Here is a 23,909-nt window from a genome sequence, read left to right on the forward strand (position 1 = left end):
TACGCTCGAAACGACCCTAGAAGTTGTCTTTCTTAATTAATAGCCTTAGTAGATACTAGTCTATAAGATTATTAAACCTCTCCTAGAATTCAGTAGCGTTCCTACTATTAAAGAGGGGGTTTTCCGGACTCCCTAGAGTAGGGAAGCGAGGTCCTACATTTTCTATAGCAATAGTAAGACGGCTAAATAAGGCTACTATCGCATCCGGACTATAGGGAATTCCTAACGTTATAGTGCCCTTATTTAAGTTATTCTCTTCTTAGTCATTTCGTCGTACTCTTTCTTTATCCTTATTAGAGCCTAAAGCCTCCGGGATGTTATCTTTGTCGCTATCCGAGTCTTCTATCCCTTCTAGGATTATAGCCTCCCTATAAGGCCTATATACCTTTGTTAGACTTTCTAGTAACTCTTAGCTAGCTCTAATACTAGTAAACGACTTAAACCTTAATAAAGACATAACTAAAACTTATGACCTTATTCGTAACCTTGCTTATAACGTTATACTTACTTTGCTTAATGCTAAGAACCTTGACCTTAGGTGCCTTAATACCTTAAGATTTCGACTTCGAGTCGACCTTGACCTTGATTTTACTAAAATGTACTAATAATACTACCGGGTATATACTTAAAACCCCCCTATATTAACTACTAAAATATAGACGACTAACTACCCTAGTAAGTAAGGGCGCGCCTAGTGACCCTAGGATAGCTTACGCGTAGGTATATATACTTAGCGGTCCGCGGGCCGTGAAATATCTATAGTGATCCTAAAAAAGATAAATCTGAAATTTCTAGATTCCCGTATTTTGCCTTATAGAGAGATTCTTTATAAATCCTAGCTTCCTACTAAGGTCGCCTCCTAACTATATATATCTTAGTAGTACCCCTATATACCCTTACTACGTAATTAACCGTTAAAGGTTAACGAGATTCGACGCGTAAATTTCAGGGTCTAAAGGGGGCTCTTAGCTCGTTAATACTATCCTAGATAATGTTACGGGTAGCCCGCGACCCCCGCGACCCCCTACTATAGCTACGTCGGCCCGGCTAAACCGCGGACCTTCCGTATCGGGTTAGCGCGGCTTAGCTTTACTTTATAACTTCGCCGCGCCTCGCGCTCCTCTTTCGTAGCTTTATAGAACAATAACTATCTCTCCCGGACCCTATAGTACGCGCGCCCTTATAGTTTGTTCTACTAGCCTACCTAGATTACGGATCTAGGTAAGGGACGCGTAATAATAGGAACAGACTTATAGAACTAAAGAATACGTAACTACGAGCGGGTAGTAGAACACGGTAAGGCGCTAAGTACGTAGATACCTAGGGAAGTCAACGCCGCGAAGACCTTAGCGATAGCGATAGGTCGCGTTAACAACTATACTATAACGAGTCAGTAGGACTTATAGACCTAGAACGGTATACTACTACCGGTAAAGCCCTTAGGTAAGCGTACATCTCTTTTCCTAGATCTCTTATCTTTTCTATAGCCCTAGACTTAAGGTAACGACCGGCGTGTCACGATTAATACCGGCGTCGCTCTTTAGTAGGAGTTAGATATAGTATAGGAGAAGGTACTCGATAGGGAATAGAGAGGCGCTATTAACTTTATAGAACTCTACGAGCTAAAGGAGTACTAGGAGAAGGGTAGCGACGATATACTACCTATTTACCACTCCCTCGACGAAGCCGAATATATCGCCGCTAGCGATTTCTAGAACGTCGACGCGAACGACCTCGCCGAGTTGGTCCGAGACTATCCTAAGACTTTATACGACTTTATCCTACGAGGATTTAATACCGCGTAGACCGCTACCGAGTAAGTCGACGTCTTATAACGTATAAACACCCTCTAGAACGACTAGTACCGTAACCTCTACGCCGAATACGACCGTATCTATTAGATACTTAGAACCGAGATGTCCGCCTTATAGAAGATAGTATAGGATCTTAAGAACGTACTAGACCTAGCTAAGTTAAAGGAGGTCTAGGATAAGTATAAGTAAGCTAATAATCTATATAAACAATTTTACGATCTTAGCGAAAAGGAGAAGAAGAAGGTATAAGAGGCTAAGAAGAAGGCATAAGATACTAAGAGTACAAACTAGGCGTTATAGAAGGAGATTAATGACTTAAAGACTCGACTCTAAGCTATAGAGGACAACACTACTAACTATAATAGGCGTCGAGGCCGTGGTCCGTTACGCTCGCGCTCTTACCTACGAGAGACCTCCCTCGAGAAGCTTTAGCGTATATATCGTAAAGCCGCTACCGGGGGCGGTAGGGGTAGTAGTAGAGATAACGATGATAATAACGGCCTAGGCCGTAGCGACAAGGATAAGGATCGAGGCCGCGATAATCGCCGCCGTAACTAGCGCTAAGAGACGGTACGTACTAGAGGAGGACGTACTAATCGTATATAGACACCGCTAGTAGACCTCGCCGAGCGTCTTATTAATATCGACCGTACCTTAGAGCGTAGTATAGAGATCGGTAAGGGAGTGCTAGATCCTAAGAAGTTTAAGAACGATACCGACCTATCTTTCGATAGTTAGTATACGAGTATCCTACTAAAGCTTATAGTAGTAACCTTCTATACTAAGTAGGATGACCTCCGCTTCCTATATAGATAGACTAATAGTAAAGTCTAGACTACTATTAAGCTACGTATCCCTATCCTAGGACATTAGTTATATAACGAGTTTAGTACCGGCGAGGAGCTACTAGACTAGATAACTCGATAGTACGGCACCCGGAACGAAGCTACAAAGGCTATAGTCGATATTATAACCTATAAGTAGTAGTAGAAGGAATCCTTTATCGTATTCTTTATACGTTACTCGAAGTTACGTACCTAGATAGACTAGGGGGATGATACCGAGCTAATGCTTTTCCGTAACCGCCTAAACCGTAAGTACTTCGTTAAGACATTTAGCGACCGAGAGGTCAACCGTTACCTAAACAGTATATAGGATGTTATTAAGGAGTACACCGAGTTAGACGAGACCTTCTACGAGACCGAGTAGCTATACCCTTAGTAGGACAATAACCGCCCTCGTAGTAGCGGCGGAGGAGGCAACTAGAATAACTAGAACCTAGGCCTAACTAGTAACGTAATAACTACTATAGCTACCGTAGCTAGCGCGACCGGTACGATCGTATAACGCCTACTATAGTACTTAGGTATTAAGAAGAAGGAAGACTTGCTAGTATACTTTTAGAATCTACTACCGCTTAACCGCGAGGGTCGCGAAGATCTAAAGAAGTAGGGCAAGTACTTCCGTTACCGTACCGGACTATATATTACTAGTAACCCCGAGTACGAGATATACGGCTACGACGGCGACTACCGCCTACCTCGACTACGTAACGTAACTCTAAACTTAAGCGCCCTCGCTACCGAGTAGGGAAATGCCGGGGCTACTACCTAAGTGTAGTAGATAGTAGTTAGAATAAGAATTAGAAAGAGTATAAGATCGAGAGGTATAGAATGTAAGAGACGGACTATAGCGGAGAACTTAAGATATCGGCCTATATATTAGAACTATAGTTACCGGATATATACCCTTATATAGTACTACCTATAATAATATAAAATGGAAAGGTACGAGGCCTACTAGATTCTGCTTTAACCTCTCTCTTTCTCGATTAGAAATATATACGCAAATATAACATCCCTCTAATACCCCTAGTTTAGAGTAAGAACTTAATACTAGGCGATAGGAAGGCGAGTGCTAGATATATCATATACGTAGCCTTAGTAGACGTAGTTATCGGCGATCATTACGAGCAAATGTTATACTACGTTACTAACCTCGAATACGACATCGTCTTTAGCCTACCGTAGCTTATAGCGCACAACCTAAACATCTTCTAGGAGATAGGCGAGGTAGTATTCAGATCGGATTACTGCTTTGGTCACTATCTATAGAATAAGACATCGATAATAGTACAATCCCTAAACTACCGCGAGGAGAAGAAGTAGGCACTAGTACGGTACGGACTAGAGCCCTTTACTAGAGAAGTAGCGAGCTTTATAGTAGGAGGGGTAGAGCTAAACGTCTTATTATATAACCTAGAAGACACGGACGATAAAGAAGTGGACTACTAGGGCGTTTCTTAACGCGCGTAGGGGATATACGCGTACCGGCCTAGGGCTAAGTACTTCTACATTATACCTACTAGGCGTAAGAGGGACGGCGGAGAGCTTAAGCTAAGTGTAATAGCTATTAATAATCTAGACCAATTCTTAAACAAGCAGTTCAATTATAACCCGGAGGAGAAGTTGCCGCCTATATACTACGATATTACGGACGCTTTCTTAGCTAAGGATTATAAAGAACTCCTACCTTACCGACTAGGCGTAGATCATAAGATTTATATTAAGCCTAATAGTCTATAAGAGCTACTATACCGCAAGCCCTACGGCCTAGCTAAGAAGGAGAACGAGGCAGTTAAGAAATAGCTAGACGAGTAAATATCTAAAGGGAAGGTACGGAAAGTAGGGCAAAAGACGAGCTAGTCTCCTACACTAGTACTAGTAGTACGTAAGCCTAGAGGTAGGCTACGTATTTTTATCGACTATAGAGGATTGAATGCGATCACTATTAAGAACCGGTATCCGACTCCCTTAATATAAGAGACGCTTAACCGTATATACGGTAAGAAGTACTTTACGAAGCTAGATATTATAGTAGCCTTTAACAAGTTACGGATAGCTAAAGGGCACGAGTAGTTAACGGCGTTTACGACACGATACGGTATCTACGAGTGTCTAGTATTACTATTCGGCTTGTATAACGGACTAGCATCGTTCTAATTATATATTAATAAGGTCTTATAAGAACACCTAGACGACTTTGTGTCGGCCTACCTAGATAACGTACTTATCTTTAGTGACACCTAAGAGGAGTATATTGAACACGTACGGAAGGTTCTTACTAAGCTACGCGATATAGGACTTATAGTAGACATCGACAAAAGCGAATTCTACTAATAGAAGGTAAAGTATCTTAGGCTAATTAAAACCCCTAACGGTATCGAGATAGACCCCGAGAAACTCGAATGTATTTAGACATAGAAAGCTCCTAAGAACCTAAAGGATGTCTAGGCCTTCCTTAGATTTGCTAACTTCTATAGGCGGTTTATCGAAGCATTTTCGCGTATAGCTACTCCTCTTATAAACCTGACCAATTCGGACGGACTAAGCAATCATAAGAACAGAAGGATTTAATAGTCACTAGATTGCTAACGAGCCTTTAACAATTTGAAAGCTACGTTTAGTAAAGCCGGTATGCTCGTACATTACGTACTAGGTAGGGAAACAGTAGTAGAGACGGATTCTTTAGATTTTGTAAACGCCGGCGTGCTTTTGTAGTATAACGAGAATAGTGTGCTACATCCTATAGCCTTCTACTCGAAGAAGTTAAGTCTATAGGAGTGCAATTATGAAATCTATAATAAGGAACTATTAGCTATTATTAAGGCTTTTAAGGAATAGAGACCCGAGCTCGCCTACGAGGTAGATAATAAGGACTTATAGCTAGTTAAGATTTATACCGACTATAAGAACCTAGAATACTTTATAAAGACAAAGTAGCTGAATCGGCGACAAGCGCGTTAGGCTAAGTTCTTGTTATAGTTCAACTTTAAGATAATATACCGTCTAGGACTTTAAGGTATAAAGCTAGACAGCCTAACGAGACGTAGCTAGGACCTTCCGTAAGGGGTAGACGACCCTCGGAACTAGCATTAGCATTAGACATTGCTACCTCCTAAGCGATTCCTTAAGATCGCCTTACTATAGGCAATAGTAGAAGATACGCCGGAAGAAGAGGAACTAGTATAGCTGAACCCTAAAGCTAAAGAGTTTATACCTATAGAACGAGATACGCCTACTAAATAACCGGCGACGCGTAAAAGTAAACAACCGGCGACGCGTAAAAGTTAGCGAGAAGCCGAACTCGAGTATCGAATGTCGACGGCGTACGTAACTAATAACGAGCTTAAGACCGCGATTAAGGACCTATAGAAAGACCGTACTCCTATACTACTATAGAGAGCAAAGATTTACCTAGTATACTATATAGTAGATAGCGACCTACTATATATTCGAAATCAATACGACGGCTAGAGCTTATAGGTACTAAATAACTAAGCCTTATAGACTAGGATAATTAAGATAAACTATAACGCTCTAGTAGTAGGCTATCTAGGACGAGCTCGTACTTATAAACTCGTAGTACGTGAATTCTACTAGCCTAGATTAGCGAGATCCGTACGTAGATATATCGCGAATTGCCGTACCTACCGTATAACAACATCTCTATACTCCTAGCCACTAGGATTATTATAGCCACTTCCTATTCCAGATCGGCCTTAGAAACACATTGTAGTCGACTTCGTTATCGGACTCCTAGATAGTACTCTTAACGGTATAGTCTATAACAACATTATAACCGTTACTAATAGGCTTACTAAGGAAGTCGAGCTAATCCCTATTAGCGCGATAATAGTATAGAATACGGCAAGGCTTTTCCTTAAACATATGTTCTGTTGGCGCGAGTTTCCTAACACTATTATATTAGACCGTAGTAAGTAGTAGGTTACTACCTTCTAGAAGAAACTCTATAAGATTCTCCGTACAAATCGTAAGCTAAGTTCTTCGTATCACCTAGAAACTAATAGATAGTTAGAACGTACTAACTAGGCGATAGAACAGTATCTTCGTATATTTACTAATAAGGCATAGGATAACTAGGCAGAATGGCTATGCCTTGCTTAGTTCGCGATTAACAATCACCTGTCTAAGACTACTAGTATGTCGCCGTTCTACGCTACCTTAGGCTATAACCCTAAGTTTCTAGAGCGAGTTGACCTAAACGCTAGAAAGGAGGGAGGACTGACTACTCTCTAGCGACTAGATACGCGATTAGTAGAAACCTTTATACGTCGAATTTGCGAGCTTTATAAGCACCTTTAAGAGAATATACGAATGTTATAAGCTCTCTAAGTAGAAGTAGTAAACCGCTACCGAAGCATTTCTCTAGACTATAAGGTAGGTAATTAGGTATATCTTAGCACTAAGAACATCCGTACGACTCGACTATCTAAGAAGCTAGATAGGAGATATACCGGCCCTTACTAGATTACGGAAGTTATGCCGGCTAGACTCTCTTATTAACTAAAACTATTAGACGCTCTAGTAGGACTTAATAACTACTTCTATACCTTACTACTATAACGAGCCGACCACCCCGATTTCCTACTACTTAAAGGGTAGTATCTAGCGCCGCTACTACCGATAACTATCGAACCTAATACTACCGAGGCTAATATAGTAGCCGATATAGTAGCATCACCTACGTATATATACGAGGTAGAAAAGATCCTTAATATATATACCCGTAAGCGGGTATGTAAGGTAAAGAAGGGGTATAAGCGTAAGGTAGATATATAGTATAAGGTGAAATAGGCTAGATATCAGAACGAGGAGGATAGTAAGACCTAGTAACCTATAGAGGACATCCTTAAACAGGTAGCCGCCGCTATTATAGACTTTCACTATAACCGGCCGGAGTTGTCTACGCCTATAGGCTTCGTAGCTCTATCTGACTAGTCCCTACTAGCTACTAAGGTGCTCGGGCTTAATACGATTAGGGTCATTCCGAAAGACACCCGAGTAGAGCCTATAGAGCCTATAATAATACCTAACTTTAGTTATAAGGATTATACGCGAGCGCTAGCCGAAGATAGACTTAGGTCTAAGTTAAGCTAGCTAACTAGGCAATATGTTTCTCGAAGGAAGCCGGTCGAGGATAGTCTTAATAGAGCGAATACGATGTTATCGGATAACGATAGGGCACTAGAGGATAATTAGGCGTTCGCGCGATTATAGAGCTCGATAGGTAAGTAGCCTTATAAGGTGGATAACGCTTAGAGGACTAAGGCGTGTTTTAGGAAGGGGGGTACTATTACGGGTAGCCTACAACCCCCGCGACCCCCTACTATAGCTACGTCGGCCCGGCTGAACCGCGGACCTTCCGTATCGGGTTAGCGCGGCTTAGCTTTACTTTATAACTTCGCCGCGCCTCGCGCTCCTCTTTCGTAGCTTCGTAGAACAATAACTATCTCTCCCGGACCCTATAGTACGCGCGCCCTTATAGATAAAGACATTGTATAGGTTACGGTTATAGTAGATAGCTATAGCTTCTTAGACGTTCTATTAGAAGTAGGTCTAATGTCCGCTACCCTAGATAAATATACGGTGTTACTTCCCTTATATAGGTGTTAGTAGGCCGATTACTAATATACTATCGCTATTATTATTGTCGATACGGCGCCGCTTATTATCCTATCGCTACTGCTATTGTTTCTCGGCCTAGCCTACTAGCGTAAGCGAGGGGTTCTTCTTCTAGTACTCCCCTTTATAGTACTTACGGTAGTATATATATTTAGGGTAATCGAAGCGCCTCTCGCGGTAGCGCTAGGTACGGCTATTGTTATTATTATTATAGTAGAAGGCGGTATTCTACTATATACTTAGCTAGAAGCTAGCTACTACCGCTATTATATTGTTTAGTATCGCTTATAGTCTATTCGGCTCGCCTAGGAAGTAGGAGTGACTATTAACGTAGCTAATAATAAATTGGTTATATTCGTTAGATAGGGCTCGTAGGAACTAGTAGACTAGAAGGATGTCTAGTATAGTTACTAGTATATCAATATCCTTTAGTTCTACTAATAGTATCTTAATTACGTTACTAAGTACTATAATGTCGCTATTTAAGGACGCGAGGTGAGTCGTAAGTAGCTTCTTAAGTACTTACCGAGCCTAGTTTATTTTATCCTTCTTAAACTATACCTTAAGGTCGTCGAGGGCCTATTATACTAACTTGTTTGCTTCTCGTGCCTTAAGAACAATCTCGTAGGCCGTAGTACTATATCTATTAAGGACCTCGGCGTAGGCCTAGAAGCGCTTCTTATCCTACGGCTCTGCCCGCTTGTTATATATAGCGTCGGTTTCGCCTATATCTATGTCTTAAGTAGGTCTAGCCTTATAGAGTTGTTAATAATACCCGCTCTTAATAAGTAGTGTATCGATAGAGCGTATCTATATAGTGATTTGTTCTAGGCGAGTTAGTAGCTCGATACACTTGTTCTTAGTAATCTTAATAGTAGTGACGTCAATTAACGAGGACATAATAGCTAAAGAGGATAACGAGTACTTGTGCTCTAAGAAGGGACGAGTACTTATACTCTATATATTGTAGCTACTTAGCCTAATATATATGTCTATGACTATATAATCTGATCCCTTATATATATGTCTATTATATAAGTACCGTAGTACTATAGACCTGTTTTACTAAGGGAGATATATAGGCCGTAAAGGTCGGATATCGGTTCTTTTACCGTTACCTCCTTGTTTAGCGATAGCTATAACGACGCCGCTTGTTTATAGGCGCGTCGGCCTTAGTACGTAGTATTACTAACCGTATATATATATATATAGCGCTCGTCGTATAGCCGTAGCCTACGGTCGTATCGCTCGAAGGGTCTAGTGAAAATTCTGATTTCCGGCCTTAGCGTATATACGATAGCAATAGTAACGTTACGGCGGCAACGATAGTACCTCTAAAGGTCGTTTATAGTACTATAGTACGTATTAGTAGTGTCTAGTATATCTATAGGTGTCGGATAACGCCCCCGGGCTTATAACCTATTAGTTATAGATTAATAGTTAATATTATTATAGGTCGCTAGGTGTCTAATAGTAGAGATACAACTCTAGTCCGTAGCTATACGTAACTATATACGCTAGTATACGGGCATTTACTTCAATACGGTAAGCTTTACTACGTACTATATTTTATTAACTCGTTACCTTAGCGCCTAGAGCTATTAGATTAACTATAACTTGACCTTATTACTCTAACGAAGCCGGACAGCGCTTAAGATATATACGGCATTATCTACGCCGTCGAGATACACTAGAATAGCTATATCGATAGTACCGAGAGAGCCGCGTACCTAATACTAGCTATCGACGAGTTTATACGCCGAGAAGTCGATAGCTAGTATAACTACCTACGCCGCTATATAGAGCGCGGTATAGAGCCTAGTCGTAAACCTCCTTCGATCGTACGCAATGCCCTTACCGCTAACGATTAGACTATTATTAAGCGATATATCGAGATCCTTCGGCCGTTAAAGGACGTAACGATAACTCTATAAGGTAATGCCGGCGGTAACTTCGGTATAATCTAGTAGGTACTACCTACTTTCGCTCGCGTAATATAAAACTTCGAAGAGTAGCGAGAGAGGTATCTACTTTAGCTACTACGGCGTACACTACCGCGGTCTCGAATAACGGCTAATATAACACTTGAACGAGTGTCGGATAAGGAGCTCGAGCTACCCTTAACCGTAGAGGGTCACTTCTCTATAGCGATTAACCTTGCTTAGTAGAAGATAAGTGAATACTTTATACGATTAGACGATACGCCTGTGTACGTAGTAGCAGTCGTATTACACCTAAGAATAAAGTAGCGTTAGCTTGAGTATAACGAAAGTAATGGCCGCTTCGGTCCTACTAATACGTAGATTATAGGCCGTAAGAAAGAGGTAACGAAGCTCTAGCTAACCTACAAGCTAGTCACGATCAAGAAGAAGTAGCCGCAACAGTCCTTACACCTTACCGTCGATAAGGGCTTCGTGGAAGATTACGAGAGCGACGAAGATTACGCTTAACGAGGCCTCGATAAGATAGAGTAGTACATACGCCTACCGCGGTGCCCTGAAGCTAAGCTTGCTATTACTAATTCACCTATCAAGTATTGGGTTGATAAGCTACCGTAATGGCCTAATCTAGCACGAATGGCGCTCGATATCTACTGCTGCCCTACAATAAGTAATGAGCCGGAGCGACAGTTTAGTCAAGCAGGTGATATTCTTACACCGAAGCGAAGGCACATGGCAGCAAGCACTATCAACAACCTAATGACCTTGAAAAGCTGGTGCAAGCAAGGGGTGATAACGATTGAGAAAGAGCTGTTCAATAGGGTGAGAACTCCGGCAACAACACCTCTGACAGCAACACTAGTAACGACGACGATATAGGTCTTGGCACGTCACAAGTTGAGCAACCAAGGTAAGTCAGATGCTGTGTATTCACTTGCAAGGCAAGTCACGAGCTAGCAGGGTACAAACAATCAAGTCATTCACCTCATTTTTGACTCGTTTGTTTGTTGATCAGTCTGCCGTAGGTATTCTCGGGGTACTGCACCTGAGCCTGGTCATGCGGTCGCATCGCCCCGAGTCTTCGTGGCGTGAGACCTAAACGTGCATACGGTGATGTTGCCAGAGCCGGTCAACAAGCCACCGCTCAGGGAATCGTGAGGGTGAGATGCTGTTCGGTAGGTGGAGAAACCAATCGGACCAATCATGCTCGTCCCTCACGCTCAACGTTCGTGTTGCGGCGGTGCATTCAAGGTAGTCCGGATAGAAGCCGCTGTCCTCCCAGTCGATGATACCAGTGACGGAGACAATGTTGGTCTCTGGCCCGAGGTCGACCATGATGTTGTCCGGTCGAAAGTCACCATGAGTGAAAACTGGACTACTATGGAGAGATCCTTGGTCATGGTCCACGAATGACCTAAGGAGCTTGACGTATGTCTTGCTTCCGCGGTGCTTGGCAGAGAACTGCATGTCGCTATACTGAGCTGTCGTGGTGATGCCCTTGTGTACCGTGCATCCTGCGAACAACGACTCCTTTGCGCCTTCTTCAAGGACACCGCCAAGCATACGCCCAGGTTCCATGCGAAGGGTTCCTAGGCGAGCAAAAATGTCATCCAGCTGCTGCTGTATGGATGACTTTTGGAGAGGAGAAAGATCAAGCCAGACCTTTCCCAAGGTCACTCCCGGAACGTACGACATGAATATTACGCGGTATGGCCCCATTGATATGCAGCCGTGTGGCTTCGGGGCAGGAATACTTGGTGCTTTCTCGGCGAGATACTCCAAAGTTGTGTACTCTGTCCAGTGGCTGTCGCTGTTTCCCGCGACAACCTTAGCCGCGATTTCATCGCTGCATTTTACCACTACTCCTCTCACAGTGCTTTCCCATAGCTTTGGGGATTTCCAAACAAGATCTATCACAGCGGTCGTGAGCGACTCGTCTCCCGTTGGTGTGTCGGCGCTATTGGCGCAAATTGACAGCAGGCTTCGCACCCGCTCGGACAGTGGGAACACTACATGAGAGGTATCGGCATGGTCCAGTTCCTCGCGAAAGTCAGGTTCGAGGTCCATGACTCCAGAGTTGTCGTCTTTTTCACTAGGTGCGACTTGAGGCCCGACCGCAAAGGCGAGTCGCCTGCTGTAATCACTCGGGATCGCAGACAACAAGTCAATCTCCGGATCGTCCTGGAAGTCGTCAAGAAGGTGATCCAGGACCTTCATGTTGATCTTGCCAGCTTCGGACAGATTCGCCGACTTGCGGTGTTCGCGTCGATACTGGCCCGTGAACATCGATAGCAGATCTGTGGCCGGGTTCTTGTCCAGGGCAGCATGCATCTCATTGAGAAGTCTTTCGTTCCATTGAGGCGCATCTGGGTTGAGCAGGCATGGCGCCTCTTCGGTATCGGTCATGTCGGCAGCGCACGAATGTGTTGTGGAAGAGAAGCGCGCGTGCGCAACAATGACGAATCTCGAGTTGGTCTAACTAATTTGATGGTGGTTTGTGTCGGTCGCGATGTAGTTTGCAAAGTGAGTAGTGTGGTGAAGGGAAGTGGCACATGAGTAAGTACGTGCACCGCCAAGACTGCACTGCTGCCTCAGGCTCCACAGCCTGATCAATGACCCTCCACAGGGCCTTGAGCAAGGAATGCCATGTTACACTCACTATCATTCACTCCCTTTCTTACCCTTCTCATCACTACCGAAGCTGGAGCAGGCTCACTCTGGTCAACCACTTGCAATACGAGTACACCCTTTTGTGATCGCATGTGAAAGCCACCTTCTCAAGCATTCCTCCAGCACCTTGTGGGCCTAAGAACGGCGAAACTCCTGGTACATGTATCGAACTTCATACCGCCGACTGAAACTGAGCCGCGCCTGACTCATGACAACTCCAGTAAGTGCAATGTCTAGTAGTGCTTGAAGTCGTTTGGCTTGCGAGCAAGTGTGATGCTTTGGATACATGTAAGCCGACCGATTGTCCTCTACTTGCACAGATGCAGACTTCTATAAATGAACTCTGATCTTTCGAGCTGCCTCGAAACATCATTGAATATCCCAAGCAAAAAGCTTTAACGTGTCGACTAGCACTCTGCACAGTGGCATCCGCCTCCAGCAATATACACTGCTGTATCATTCAGCACCACCCATCTGTTATTGTTACACTGTCTTCCTCTTCTTTTCTCTTCCAAACAGCCACTACAACCACGACGACTTCCCAAATTACCACAGTCTCTCAAACATCTACTACAACCACGACGACATCCCAGACTACCACAATCCTTCCAGCCAAACACTTTTAACATGGCGACTGCCAATTTGTGCGTTGCTCTCTACGACAACGGCGTCTTCTTCAAGCACTGGGCTCTCTTCGTAAACGGCCGCTCCAATCAAGAGAAAGTCATCTTCCATGTCCAAGGAGCTGAAAAGAATTTCAAGTATGAAAGTCGTCAAGGCGACGCTACAACCTCTAAGAAATTCCTGGAGAGCCTACCCCTTTGTCGGATCGAAATATCTAAATTGAAAGATATCGAACTTGCAGCCGAAAACACCGTGCTTCACAACGAGAGACGAGTTTGGAATCATCAAGACTATGTGCTCGACCTTCTGGACAAGCTGGAAGAGGAAGGTATCGTTAACGGGGACGACAAGGAGTACAGAAAAAACAAGGATGCTGTTCGATGCAAGCAGGATGGACTCGTGAAGATATAGCGCTTTGTTCCGCTGGATACTACCAAGCGACCGGGTGTTCGGGGACATGGGTGTAGCGAGCACCGGGAGCTAGGTGGAAGAAGTACCTAGGTGGAACAGGTGCTCTCTGAGAATCAATTGGGCGAGTCTCACAGTCTTGTTTTGATTTTGAGTCGGACATTGCGGAGTGTTACTTCTTTTTTGGACATCAATTCTTGCTTTCACGATGTAGCGTTCTGTACATGGGTGCAAATGGCGCTATCTGGGGATCAATCGGGCGGGTTGGGCAGTCTTGCGTTATTTGGAGACGACGATTTCCGGGCGTCACTTCTGCTGTTGTTTGTACATGAATTGTGGGCATGAATTGAACAATGAAAGCCGTTCGAGCGCTGGACACCTTCCTGCAATTTCCGAGAAGGGCTGGCTGGCCCATCAGAGGTCACAATGCGGCTTGTTTGCACTCTGGAGCCTGTCTGACCTGTAGCTTGGCATTGGTTCAAGTCGTTCGTCGCGATGGCAAAAAGTCATAAAATCATTGAGAAGCCTTCAAAAAGCTACACGGCGATCAAGTCTTGGCATCACGAGATCAGGGGCCTGCAGTGTAAACCAGATCTTCTCATTGGGGATCAGTTAGCGTACACGAGTGTCAATCCGTGCAATCGACTAAGATTCTTACAGCGCGCGCATAAAGATCTTCGTCTCAAGGCGTACCTACACGTCTGTCTAGAGCTCGTCTAGTCTAGAGAGAATGTCTCACCATAGGCGTGTATAGCGAGTACGCTAGTACAATTCGTCCTCAATATATCTACTAACTGCAGTGTGAAATCACCATCGAGTAGGTCCAAGTCTTACAGTGCCTCTTTTTGCATACAGGCGAGTGGGATATCGTCCACTTTACCTTCATACGCGATTCTCGACATTTTGCAAAGTCTTGTTGGTCGGATCATTGGAAGCGCTCTTAATGCATACGATAGTATAGCCCCAGCGCTGTCTTCACAAGCAGATAGATATCTCCTGTTCCAGCGAGCATGAACTACCCAAGAACTGCACCCAGCAAACAAGACCCAGCCGCTTGAACCTCATGCCTTCCCCATTGAGACTATACCGTAATCACGCCAGCTCCCCTTGCGCACCTCTGCGTACAGAAACTGACGTCGTCTTCCGACATCACCCCAGGAGTGCCGATCGGACGGTGCGTAGACAAAGGTGAAAAAGCTTGTCAACGTTCTCCTATCTGGGCTCAGGAGAAATGCCGACTTGGCACGTGGCTTGTTTTGAAGCCTGGAGAGTTTTTGGATGCCAGGATGAGAAGGGGCTATGTGTGGTCCTTGGAAAATGTTGACAGAGGGTGAACTTGTCAAGTTCAAGGAATTGTAGTGAAGTATTGTAGCAATAACAATATACGTCAGCCGTAGCAATCATGAAATCATGCCTATTCGACTATCCAGATCCACCACATTTCCAATCTTATCTAGTAGTTGGTCGCCGGGCCGGTTGGGCGGTACTTGTGGCCTGGGAACTGGTTGAACCTGTATCGATGAAGAGTCAGTAGATATTCCCCAGCACAAATACTACAGGGCGAACTTACAAAGTCTGATCAAACTTATCAGCCTCCGGACAATCAAAGCCCTCCGGAATAATCGGCTTAATGAAGTTATTAAGCAAATCCGTAATCGGCGACAACTGCGCCAGTGGCAAGTTCGCGAAACCTGGAATTCCCTGCTGAACAGCCGAGGCGAAGAAGCAGGCCGCGTAGCTTCCATCTGGCTTGTTGTTCTCGAAGCTGAGGAGGTTGCTGAGGTTGTATGCGCCGCCGGTGAAATCGGTGAGGGAAACGCCTGCGTATGTGTTGACGCCGTTGGTGTTGCCGCCGAGACGGAATGCGTCGGGGTAGGCGAGGAACGTTGGGATCACGTCGGTGAAGACTTTGGCGGCGTTGTAATGGTTGGTTGATGTGCGGCGGTACCAGTTCTCGGGGATGCGCCCCTGACCAGGGAGCCACTTGAAGTTATCGGGGCTGTCTCCCTCGACGCCGAAGAATTGCTTGAACATCTCACCGTTGAGATAGCCGTTAGGCTCCTCGGCGGTGTGGTTGCTCATGCAGTTGAGAATGAAGTTGTATGCGGCAGGGGTCACTAGGGTGGTGGAGAATGGCGGGGCGAAGTAGTACGCGTTGTTCTTCTCCGAGTAATCGGCCTTGGTGACAAAGTCCTGGGCAAGACTGTCGATAGTGTATCGGTCTGGTCCCCTGCTGGAGTCACCGGTAGCCTCGGCAGTGGACTTGTAGGCGGCGGCGACACGCGAGACGATTAGAGAGTGTGCATCACCGTTGTTGAGGTAGGCATCCTGGCGAGCGATCGAGGAGTCACCTTCGTACATGTTGTGTGACCAGGAGATACCCTGGGCCTGTCCGAGGATGGCTTCGGTGAGAACGTCTGTTGGTGATGGCCCGCTGGATGTGTCTTAGCGATGGTATCAAGCTGGAGGAGGCGACACTTGCCCAATAGACCAGGTGCCAAGCACTGGGTCTCCATCGAAGATGATACCATAAGCAGCCAAAAAACCAGCAAGGTCAACCGACATGCCGTAGAGCTGACCCAGACCGGTGATAGTGTTCTGAATTCCCACCACGCCAGACCTGTCAAGGTATTCGTGGTTGGCAGCAGCGTTCAGTCCCGGGCATAGTCCTCGAATCTGATCTAGCGCAAGCGTTCAGTATGCGTGCTCACTAGTAGTCGAGACGTATTGCTTATCGGCGTCGAAGACGAGGCAGTCGATAACACCACAGTTGCCACGGGACTTGCTGTAAGCTTGTGCTGCTGTCGTGCTGGGGAGTTGTCGCTTCTCCTCGAGGGAGCGTTCATGGACAGCCTCGTAGAACGCGGCGTCGCGGGTCTCCAGCATTTGGTTGTTCATTTCCATAATCCTAGGGAAGGCATTGGCCGTAAGGGCCGAGCCCAACAGTACGAGTGAGTACTTCATGGTGGTGGTAGTGAAATTGGTGAATGCGTGAGATCGTCAATGAGAAGGCCGCAAGCAGGTTCTTATATCTGGACGAGATCACAAGAAGCACAACCACGTTACGACGCTGCCCTCACGCTAGCGACCAACGACTCCACGATCCCCACATCACATGGATGATGAAGCTGCGGCAAAGCCCAAGAAAGACATGGCTTTGAGCTTCGCGTGCAAACATTGCCGTGAGTTCTGGGGGTGTGACGTCTGAAAGCCGGAGAAGCCCGGATCGACATTCGAATGCGCGGAGTGTGGTGCCGGAGCTGGGGTTTGGGTATGCCTTGAGCATCGGTGGCGTACTTGGTAAAGCAAAAAGCGTTTGCTTAGCAGTACTAGCGTGCCATGAAGACCAAGTGCCTGAAGATGACATCTGCCCTGCAGGTCCCTGATGCGCTGTAGCGTTGTTTCATTGGAAGACTGCTCATGGGCGATTTGTGTTGTTTGAAGAGCCATATCCTGGCAGTCAAGTCGTCTCGAGCGTCGGCAGATGGCGAGCTTTGGCATGAATGCGTGAGAAAATCAGCGCGGTCTGTCTTGCGTATGCTGTCATATCGGAGGTCATTCTCAACGCTGCGATTGGCGCGCGAGAATCCTACCTGCCTGGAAATATTGTTTTGCCGAGACAACTTGCGTCCGCAGCCCGTTCGAAGGAAGATCAGCAACTTTGTACCGCATTTTCCGTGGATTTGTGCTCCGCGACATCAAAGCTGCTTATGGTTGGCTGCGACAAATCGCAGACTTGTCGCAAGATCGAGAACTGGGATGAAAGTTAGCTTCAAATTTCAAATTGCTGTGATGTGTGAGGCTCTGCTGCAACGGCGAATGCGGGTTTCCGCGTGGTCGTCAGACAAGTTCAAATTGTTGTCTGTCGATGTCGAGGTCTTTCCGACGGAACTACAACTTCGGCTCGGCTTTGAGGATACAGCAGCGCTCCGGATGCTTTTGATGAAGGCCACCGCTGTCAAATTCAATCGCTACGAGCAGTGGGGGAGCCAAATTGCTCGGGCATAGGCCTTCATCAGGTTTGCCATGCCTCATCAGACATCCTTCGACGTTGTTCCGTCGGTTCGGTGTCAATGTTCGTGCCGCAACCCAAGTTTTGGATTGTCGTCTTTGAGCAAGCAGCCTCTGAGGAGAGGACAAGGAATCGCAAGGCGCCTCAGTGACTGTTATATATGCAACGAGGTCGATGCCAAGCCTTAGATCGAGTGCACTCTCGTACATGTATGTTACGGTCCTAGGCAGTCCTGGGCATGTCTTGGCTGTGCTTCGCCGTGGCAAAAGCGGCTGTGAGTACCAGACCAGACTAGGCTGCCACTGCAGTCCTCACATGCTACGAAACACTCACTGCGATGTTGGCGGTACCTATCCAAACCTTCTGGGGCCATGTTGTAGCCAGGAGTGATGTGTGCTGAAGAGGGCAATGTGCTGCTAGTGAAGCCATCGCGGGCAATGCCACGAGAGCATTCAACCATGACCAGACCATACGTCCTGAAGTCACATGGCCATGCTGCGAGTCCTCTGGACAATGCAGGAGGACTGTATGCAAAGAAAGATTGCCCAAGTGTTGCGTTCCTGCTTCTTGCATGCTGGACCCTGCATTCTAGGCGACTCGTCGGCTAAACTCAGCGCCACATGCCTCGTCGCTGGTGCTTCTGCATGCGGAACATGTTCCTTCACTTAGCACCACATGCCACGCCCGAAGCTTATCTGCCTCTCAGCTGCTCGTGCCTCTCGCTGATATTGTCTGCTAACATCGCGGAGATCCCTTCAGTAGCAATCCGTTCCCACCTCACGACAAGCCAACATCCACCCCACCACGACAGCAAGACCGAGCTGCATGCTGCCGTGAGACAAAGCGCGGCGACAGAATGGCCTCGCTCGCAGGCAGAGGTCGAGCAAAGATTCGCCCTCCGCGACGAGTAAGTTCTGCAATCACCATCCACCATTAACCCGTTCACATTCACATTCACATTCACACCGTGCCCCGCCTCACGAACAAATACATTTACGCTGTTGGTGACAAGCAACACCTCATTTCCTGCAAACTTGCTAGCCCACCACTCAAACCACACCACATACACGCATACATCAGACACTGACATGGCCGTGCGCCGACAGGGTCTAGCCGGCGGCGACGTTGACTTCGAGGCGACATGGGCGACACTGGAGCGGGCATTCGTCGAGATCCACACCAAGAACGCTTCCCAACTGTCCTTCGAAGAGCTGTACCGAAACGCGTACAAGATCGTGCTGAAGAAGAAGGGCGATGAGCTGTACAACAAGGTCGCGCAATTCGAGGAGCGGTGGTTGGGAGACACCGTGCGGAACCGGATAGTGAAGCTCCTGAATGCGCCATGGCTGCTGGCAGATGACATCGGACGGACACTGGCGACTACTGCTGAGCGGAGAGTGACAGGCGAGAGTGTGCTGCGCTCTCTCAAGGAGTCATGGGAGGACCACCAGGTTTGCATGGGCATGTTGACAGACGTGCTGATGTACATGGTAGGCGGAAACACGAATACGCTTGCCTATGGAATGCTAACACGCCGCAGGACCGCGTCTACTGCACAGATCACCGCCAGCCATCAATCTACGCCAAGTCCATGGGCCTCTTCCGCGATCAGATCCTACGAACGCCCGTGAGAGCATCCGCGCCCGACATCCTCCAGATCCTCACCGGCATCATCCTCGACCAGATCGCCATGGACCGAGACGGCGAAAGCATCGACAAGTACCTCATCAAGTCGAACGTCTACATGCTGGAAGGACTGTACGAGTCAGATCAGGAGATGGAGGAGGACAAGTTGTACCTCAAACGTTTCGAACAGGTCTTCCTACAAGAGAGCGCAAATTTCTACCGGGAGGAAGGCGAGCGGTTATTGAAAGAGTCGGACGCAGGAACATACTGCCATCATGCAAAGCGGCGGATAGATGAGGAGAGTGACAGATGCAGATCGACACTTTCCGAAGCCACTGCTATTAAGATTCAGAAGGTGGTCGAGGATGAGCTGATCAAGAACAAGATGAAAGGCTTGATCAAAATGGATAGCGGTGTGCGGTACATGGTGGACAACGACAAGTTTGATGCGCTGCATCTTGTCTTCGACCTGGAAGCACGCGTGAACCCCCAGAAGCCGGAACTAACCAAAGCCCTGCAAAACCTGGTCTCCGAGATGGGTGGCAGGATCAACGAAGCTGCGATAACAGCCTCAACAGCACCTGCTGCGGCTGCCCCCACTGGAGATGATGCGGATGCTGGAGCTGAGAAGTCGAAAGCCGGCAGCGGAAAGCAGATCAACCAGCAGACGCAAGCTGCACTACAGTGGGTGGCAGATATTCTCGACCTCAAGGACCGTTTCGATAAGATCTGGGATAATTCATTCAACAAAGACCAGACCATACAGACCGCGCTCACTCGCAGCATGTCTGAGAACATCAACTCATTCGCTCGCGGCAGCGAGTATGTTTCGCTGTTCATCGACGATAATATGAAGAAGGGCATTCGAGATAAGACCGACATCGAGATCGACCAGACGCTCGAAAAGGCAATCGTCCTCCTTCGCTATCTCCAGGACAAGGATGTGTTCGAGACATACTACAAGAAGCATCTGTGCAAGCGGCTGATTCTGAAGAAGAGCCAGAGCACCGACGTGGAGAAGCAGATGATTGCTCGCATGAAGATGGAGCTTGGCAACGCTTTCACGATGAAGCTGGAAGCAATGTTCAAGGACATGTCTCTGAGCGAGGATCTGACCAAGAACTACAAGGATTATGTTGCCGGGCTTGGCGATGCGGATCGGAAGCGTGTCGACCTCAACGTGCTGGTGTTGACTTCGATGACATGGCCACTGGAAGCATTCCGCAGCACAAACGAGGGCGACGGCGAAGAGAAGGCCAAGATCATCTTCCCAACTTCAATCGATCGAGTAAGAGCAGGACTCGAGCGTTTCTATGCGGAGAAGCACTCTGGCCGAAAGCTCTCTTGGCAGACCAACATGGGAGACGTTGACATGAAGGTCTCTGTCTGTAATAAAGAAGGCATGCGCAAGACGTACGATGTGAACTGCTCGACATATGCTGCCATCATTCTGCTCCTCTGGGGCGAGACACCTGCCAGCAACAAATTGACGCTGGAAGAGATCGAAGCCAAGACGAACATCCCAATGAACGCTCTAACACGAAACCTGCAGTCACTTGCGGTTGCCCCCAAGACTCGTTTCCTCATCAAGGAGCCCATGAGCCGCGAGGTCAAGCCAGGTGACCGCTTCTCATTCAACGAGGAATTCAAGTCGCCATACCTCAGGATCAAGGTCAACGTAGTCTCCGCCGGCAACAAGGTTGAGAACGACCGCGAACGCAAGGAGACCGAAAAGAAGAACAACGACAGCCGCGGCTTCGTGATCGAAGCTGCCGTCGTCCGCATCATGAAGTCCCGCAAGGAGCTTTCGCATGCCCTTCTCATGCAAGAGACCATCGCAGTTCTATCAGGCCAGTTCAAGCCTGACCTTAACATGATCAAGAAGCGAATCGAGAGCTTGATTGAGCGGGAGTACTTGGAGCGGCTGGAGAATGCGCCTGTGCCGAGCTATCGGTACTTGGCTTGAGAGAGGATGGATACAAGAAGCATTGCGACGGCGTTTGGTATGGCATGGAATACGGTACGGTACGGGACGAGCATAGTTCGGCGCACAGAAAGGATCATGGAACATCAGCGTGGCGCTTGGGCGGGCGATCACGACAGCTTGGGTGCGTCTTGCTATGTAGCGCGGTGTCGGGCGTAGAGGATACATTGGCTGCGATGAGGTAGATACCCAAGCGAATGAAGAGACTTGTATTGCAGGTGCCGGAGGCGTTCTCCTGAGACCGTCATCGTCGTATATGGCGCTTGATGGAAGATGCTCTATCCGTACGCTCAGGAGATTGATGATTACACCTCCTCCCTCATGCTCCACGCCTCGTCGTTCAGGGTCTCACCTTCACTGTTCTACTCCGCGCCACCACTCCGCTCTCCCTCGCCAGTTTCCTGGTCCTTGTATTGGAACTTGTAGACCGAGCCATCCAAATCACTATCCCATCGCGCAGCCTTGATGACATCATATGGAACACTACTCCTGTCCAGCAGTAGTGCCTTGACGATGTCGCGCTTGCGCACATTATAAATGGTCATTGGCATGCGACCTTTTCGCCCACGTTTGTGCCACTTGTTAGCTTGGTCTATACACATCGCAACGTCCAGATAGTCCATGTCCTCGAAGAAAACCTCGAAGTGCTTGATCAAGCTAGCTGAAGTCGGCCCGATGAGATCGAGCCACTTGGGCACTGGCTCGTGTGGGACCACTTCTTCGTTGTTTAGGAATGTGAGTGTGAAGGGGGTCTGTTTGTAGGAAATGGGGAGGACTTCGTTGCGGATCTGGCGGTTGATGTGGAGAATCTTTGGAAATGGGGGTCGGTTTCCGGAGGCAGCCGGGCCAGCGACGTGCTGTACGTCCATCGGGATCTTGCCCCTGGATCTGATGGTGACTCGAGTCGCCTTTGGCAAGCACCAATTCGTAAATAGTGATGCGGATTTCGGCGGGAGGTTTGTTGAGGTCGAAACGGGCCCTGCGTGCAGTTGATGCGGGCTCGCTGTCGAACTGTCAGTACTGGAACTCGACAACACAATCTTGAGTCACTCACAGCAAGTGAAGGTCGTGCTGTATCTGTGCTGATGCTTTGGCAACTATGGCCTCAAGGCGTGTAGGGTCCATGAAGGGGAAGGTATCGCGCAATTTCGCGATTGCGCCATCGAGGATCGCAGAGGTGGCGGTGGTGATCTCGTCGTTCGCGGTGGTGTTCATCTTTGATGAAGTGTGTTGTTGGTATGTGTCAAGAAGATGAAGATGAAGATGAAGGTGCAAGTCTGATCTGCAAGAGAAATTTTGCTGACTCAAGGACGCCACATCACATGCAAGACCAAGCCGCGAATCATGACCCCACTAGCCAACACCCTTCTGTTTGTAGTGCCTTTGGCTCATCATTCAAAGTACTCGCACCCACCAAACAACTCCTCATATGCCACCTTGATCTTGTCGTCCGCCAACCCATGCTTGCCAAGTTGCAGCGCTTCGCAAACAGCCCTCTTTGTCAAGGTATTGACGCTGCGGAAAGCAGTCACAGCACGGAAGAAGTCGGCATCCTCAGCTCCCGGCTGCTCCATCATGTTGGACGTCTCTTCGTCCGTCCAGCTGTAGCCACCCTTGGGGAACCGGATGAGTAGGTTGTTAATTTCCTTGGCCTGGTTCTTACCGATCACCTTCAACCACTGGTTGACCGCCTTTTGTGGCGACTGATGATTGTAGAGGGTCGCGATGAACGGTGTATTGTTGTAGAAGACTGGGCCTGCTTCATGACGGATTTGGCGTGAGACGTGGAGGATTGGTGGTAAGTGGTATTGTCTTGTGTGCTGAGTCGGACGGCGATGACAGTCATCGCTTACACAGCTCTGAACCTCGAAGGGCTCATCTTCGTCTTTGGCCAGGACGAGCTCATAGATGCGAACACGTAGCTCGGCGGGTAGCTTGTTGAAGCTGAATCTGGACTTCGAAGCGGCCATGGCAGGTCCGCTCGAATGTGTCACAGGGACTACCTACAGCATTTTGAGCCTGTCCTGAAGCTGTTGTGTGATCTCTGCGACGGCGCTGTCGGTGCCCGATGCATTCATGAATGGAAAAGCGCGACGCAGCTTCGAGTGTGCGCCATCGAGGATGTCGGCGGTCGCCATGCTGCTCTCGTTGGTGGTTGGGGTGGCCATGCTTGCTGTCGTGCTGAGAGTTGTGTGTCCTTGGATGAGGCAAAGAATGCAAGGGGAAATTCAAATTGAAGGTGGAAGAGGGATGTGCTGCTCGCGGAAGTCCCGCCGCACCACATGCAAGGGCCGAAAAGTTCATGTCCTTCCTGTAGTGCAATCAAACTCACTCGACACTGTCAGC

At 47.5% G+C, this 23,909-nt stretch overlaps 7 protein-coding genes across 7 annotated transcripts; 2 read left to right on the plus strand and 5 right to left on the minus strand.

The window, feature by feature from the left end:
- Window positions 1-11,334: 11,334 nt before the first annotated feature.
- On the minus strand, window positions 11,335-12,645 carry CLAFUR5_08898 (uncharacterized protein; the record flags this gene model as incomplete). Its single annotated transcript, XM_047908046.1, has 1 exon — window positions 11,335-12,645. The coding sequence occupies one exon, from the start codon at window positions 12,643-12,645 to the stop codon at window positions 11,335-11,337; it is 1,311 nt and encodes a 436-aa protein (XP_047766515.1).
- An 891-nt stretch (window positions 12,646-13,536) lies between these two features.
- CLAFUR5_08899 (uncharacterized protein) lies at window positions 13,537-13,944 on the plus strand (the record flags this gene model as incomplete). The annotated part of the gene is made up of 1 exon (XM_047908047.1): window positions 13,537-13,944. One exon carries the CDS (start codon window positions 13,537-13,539, stop codon window positions 13,942-13,944), a length of 408 nt encoding a protein of 135 aa, XP_047766514.1.
- A 1,450-nt stretch (window positions 13,945-15,394) lies between these two features.
- Window positions 15,395-16,302, minus strand: CLAFUR5_08900 (Dothistromin biosynthesis peroxidase dotB; the record flags this gene model as incomplete). The annotated part of the gene is made up of 2 exons (XM_047908048.1): window positions 15,395-15,452; window positions 15,512-16,302. 2 exons carry the CDS (start codon window positions 16,300-16,302, stop codon window positions 15,395-15,397), a joined length of 849 nt encoding a protein of 282 aa, XP_047765828.1.
- A 96-nt stretch (window positions 16,303-16,398) lies between these two features.
- On the minus strand, window positions 16,399-16,905 carry CLAFUR5_08901 (uncharacterized protein; the record flags this gene model as incomplete). Its single annotated transcript, XM_047908049.1, has 2 exons — window positions 16,399-16,622; window positions 16,653-16,905. 2 exons carry the CDS (start codon window positions 16,903-16,905, stop codon window positions 16,399-16,401), a joined length of 477 nt encoding a protein of 158 aa, XP_047765823.1.
- A 1,904-nt stretch (window positions 16,906-18,809) lies between these two features.
- Window positions 18,810-21,545, plus strand: CLAFUR5_08902 (Cullin-3; the record flags this gene model as incomplete). Its single annotated transcript, XM_047908050.1, has 3 exons — window positions 18,810-18,860; window positions 19,060-19,443; window positions 19,494-21,545. 3 exons carry the CDS (start codon window positions 18,810-18,812, stop codon window positions 21,543-21,545), a joined length of 2,487 nt encoding a protein of 828 aa, XP_047766284.1.
- Window positions 21,546-21,925: 380 nt separating this feature from the next.
- CLAFUR5_08903 (uncharacterized protein) lies at window positions 21,926-22,778 on the minus strand (the record flags this gene model as incomplete). Its single annotated transcript, XM_047908051.1, has 3 exons — window positions 21,926-22,420; window positions 22,485-22,566; window positions 22,618-22,778. 3 exons carry the CDS (start codon window positions 22,776-22,778, stop codon window positions 21,926-21,928), a joined length of 738 nt encoding a protein of 245 aa, XP_047766043.1.
- Window positions 22,779-22,954: 176 nt separating this feature from the next.
- On the minus strand, window positions 22,955-23,731 carry CLAFUR5_08904 (uncharacterized protein; the record flags this gene model as incomplete). The annotated part of the gene is made up of 2 exons (XM_047908052.1): window positions 22,955-23,513; window positions 23,571-23,731. The coding sequence occupies 2 exons, from the start codon at window positions 23,729-23,731 to the stop codon at window positions 22,955-22,957; spliced, it is 720 nt and encodes a 239-aa protein (XP_047766051.1).
- Window positions 23,732-23,909: the final 178 nt, after the last annotated feature.

This window comes from Fulvia fulva, chromosome 9 (genome assembly GCF_020509005.1).
Source record: "Fulvia fulva chromosome 9, complete sequence".
NCBI lineage: Eukaryota > Fungi > Ascomycota > Dothideomycetes > Mycosphaerellales > Mycosphaerellaceae > Fulvia > Fulvia fulva.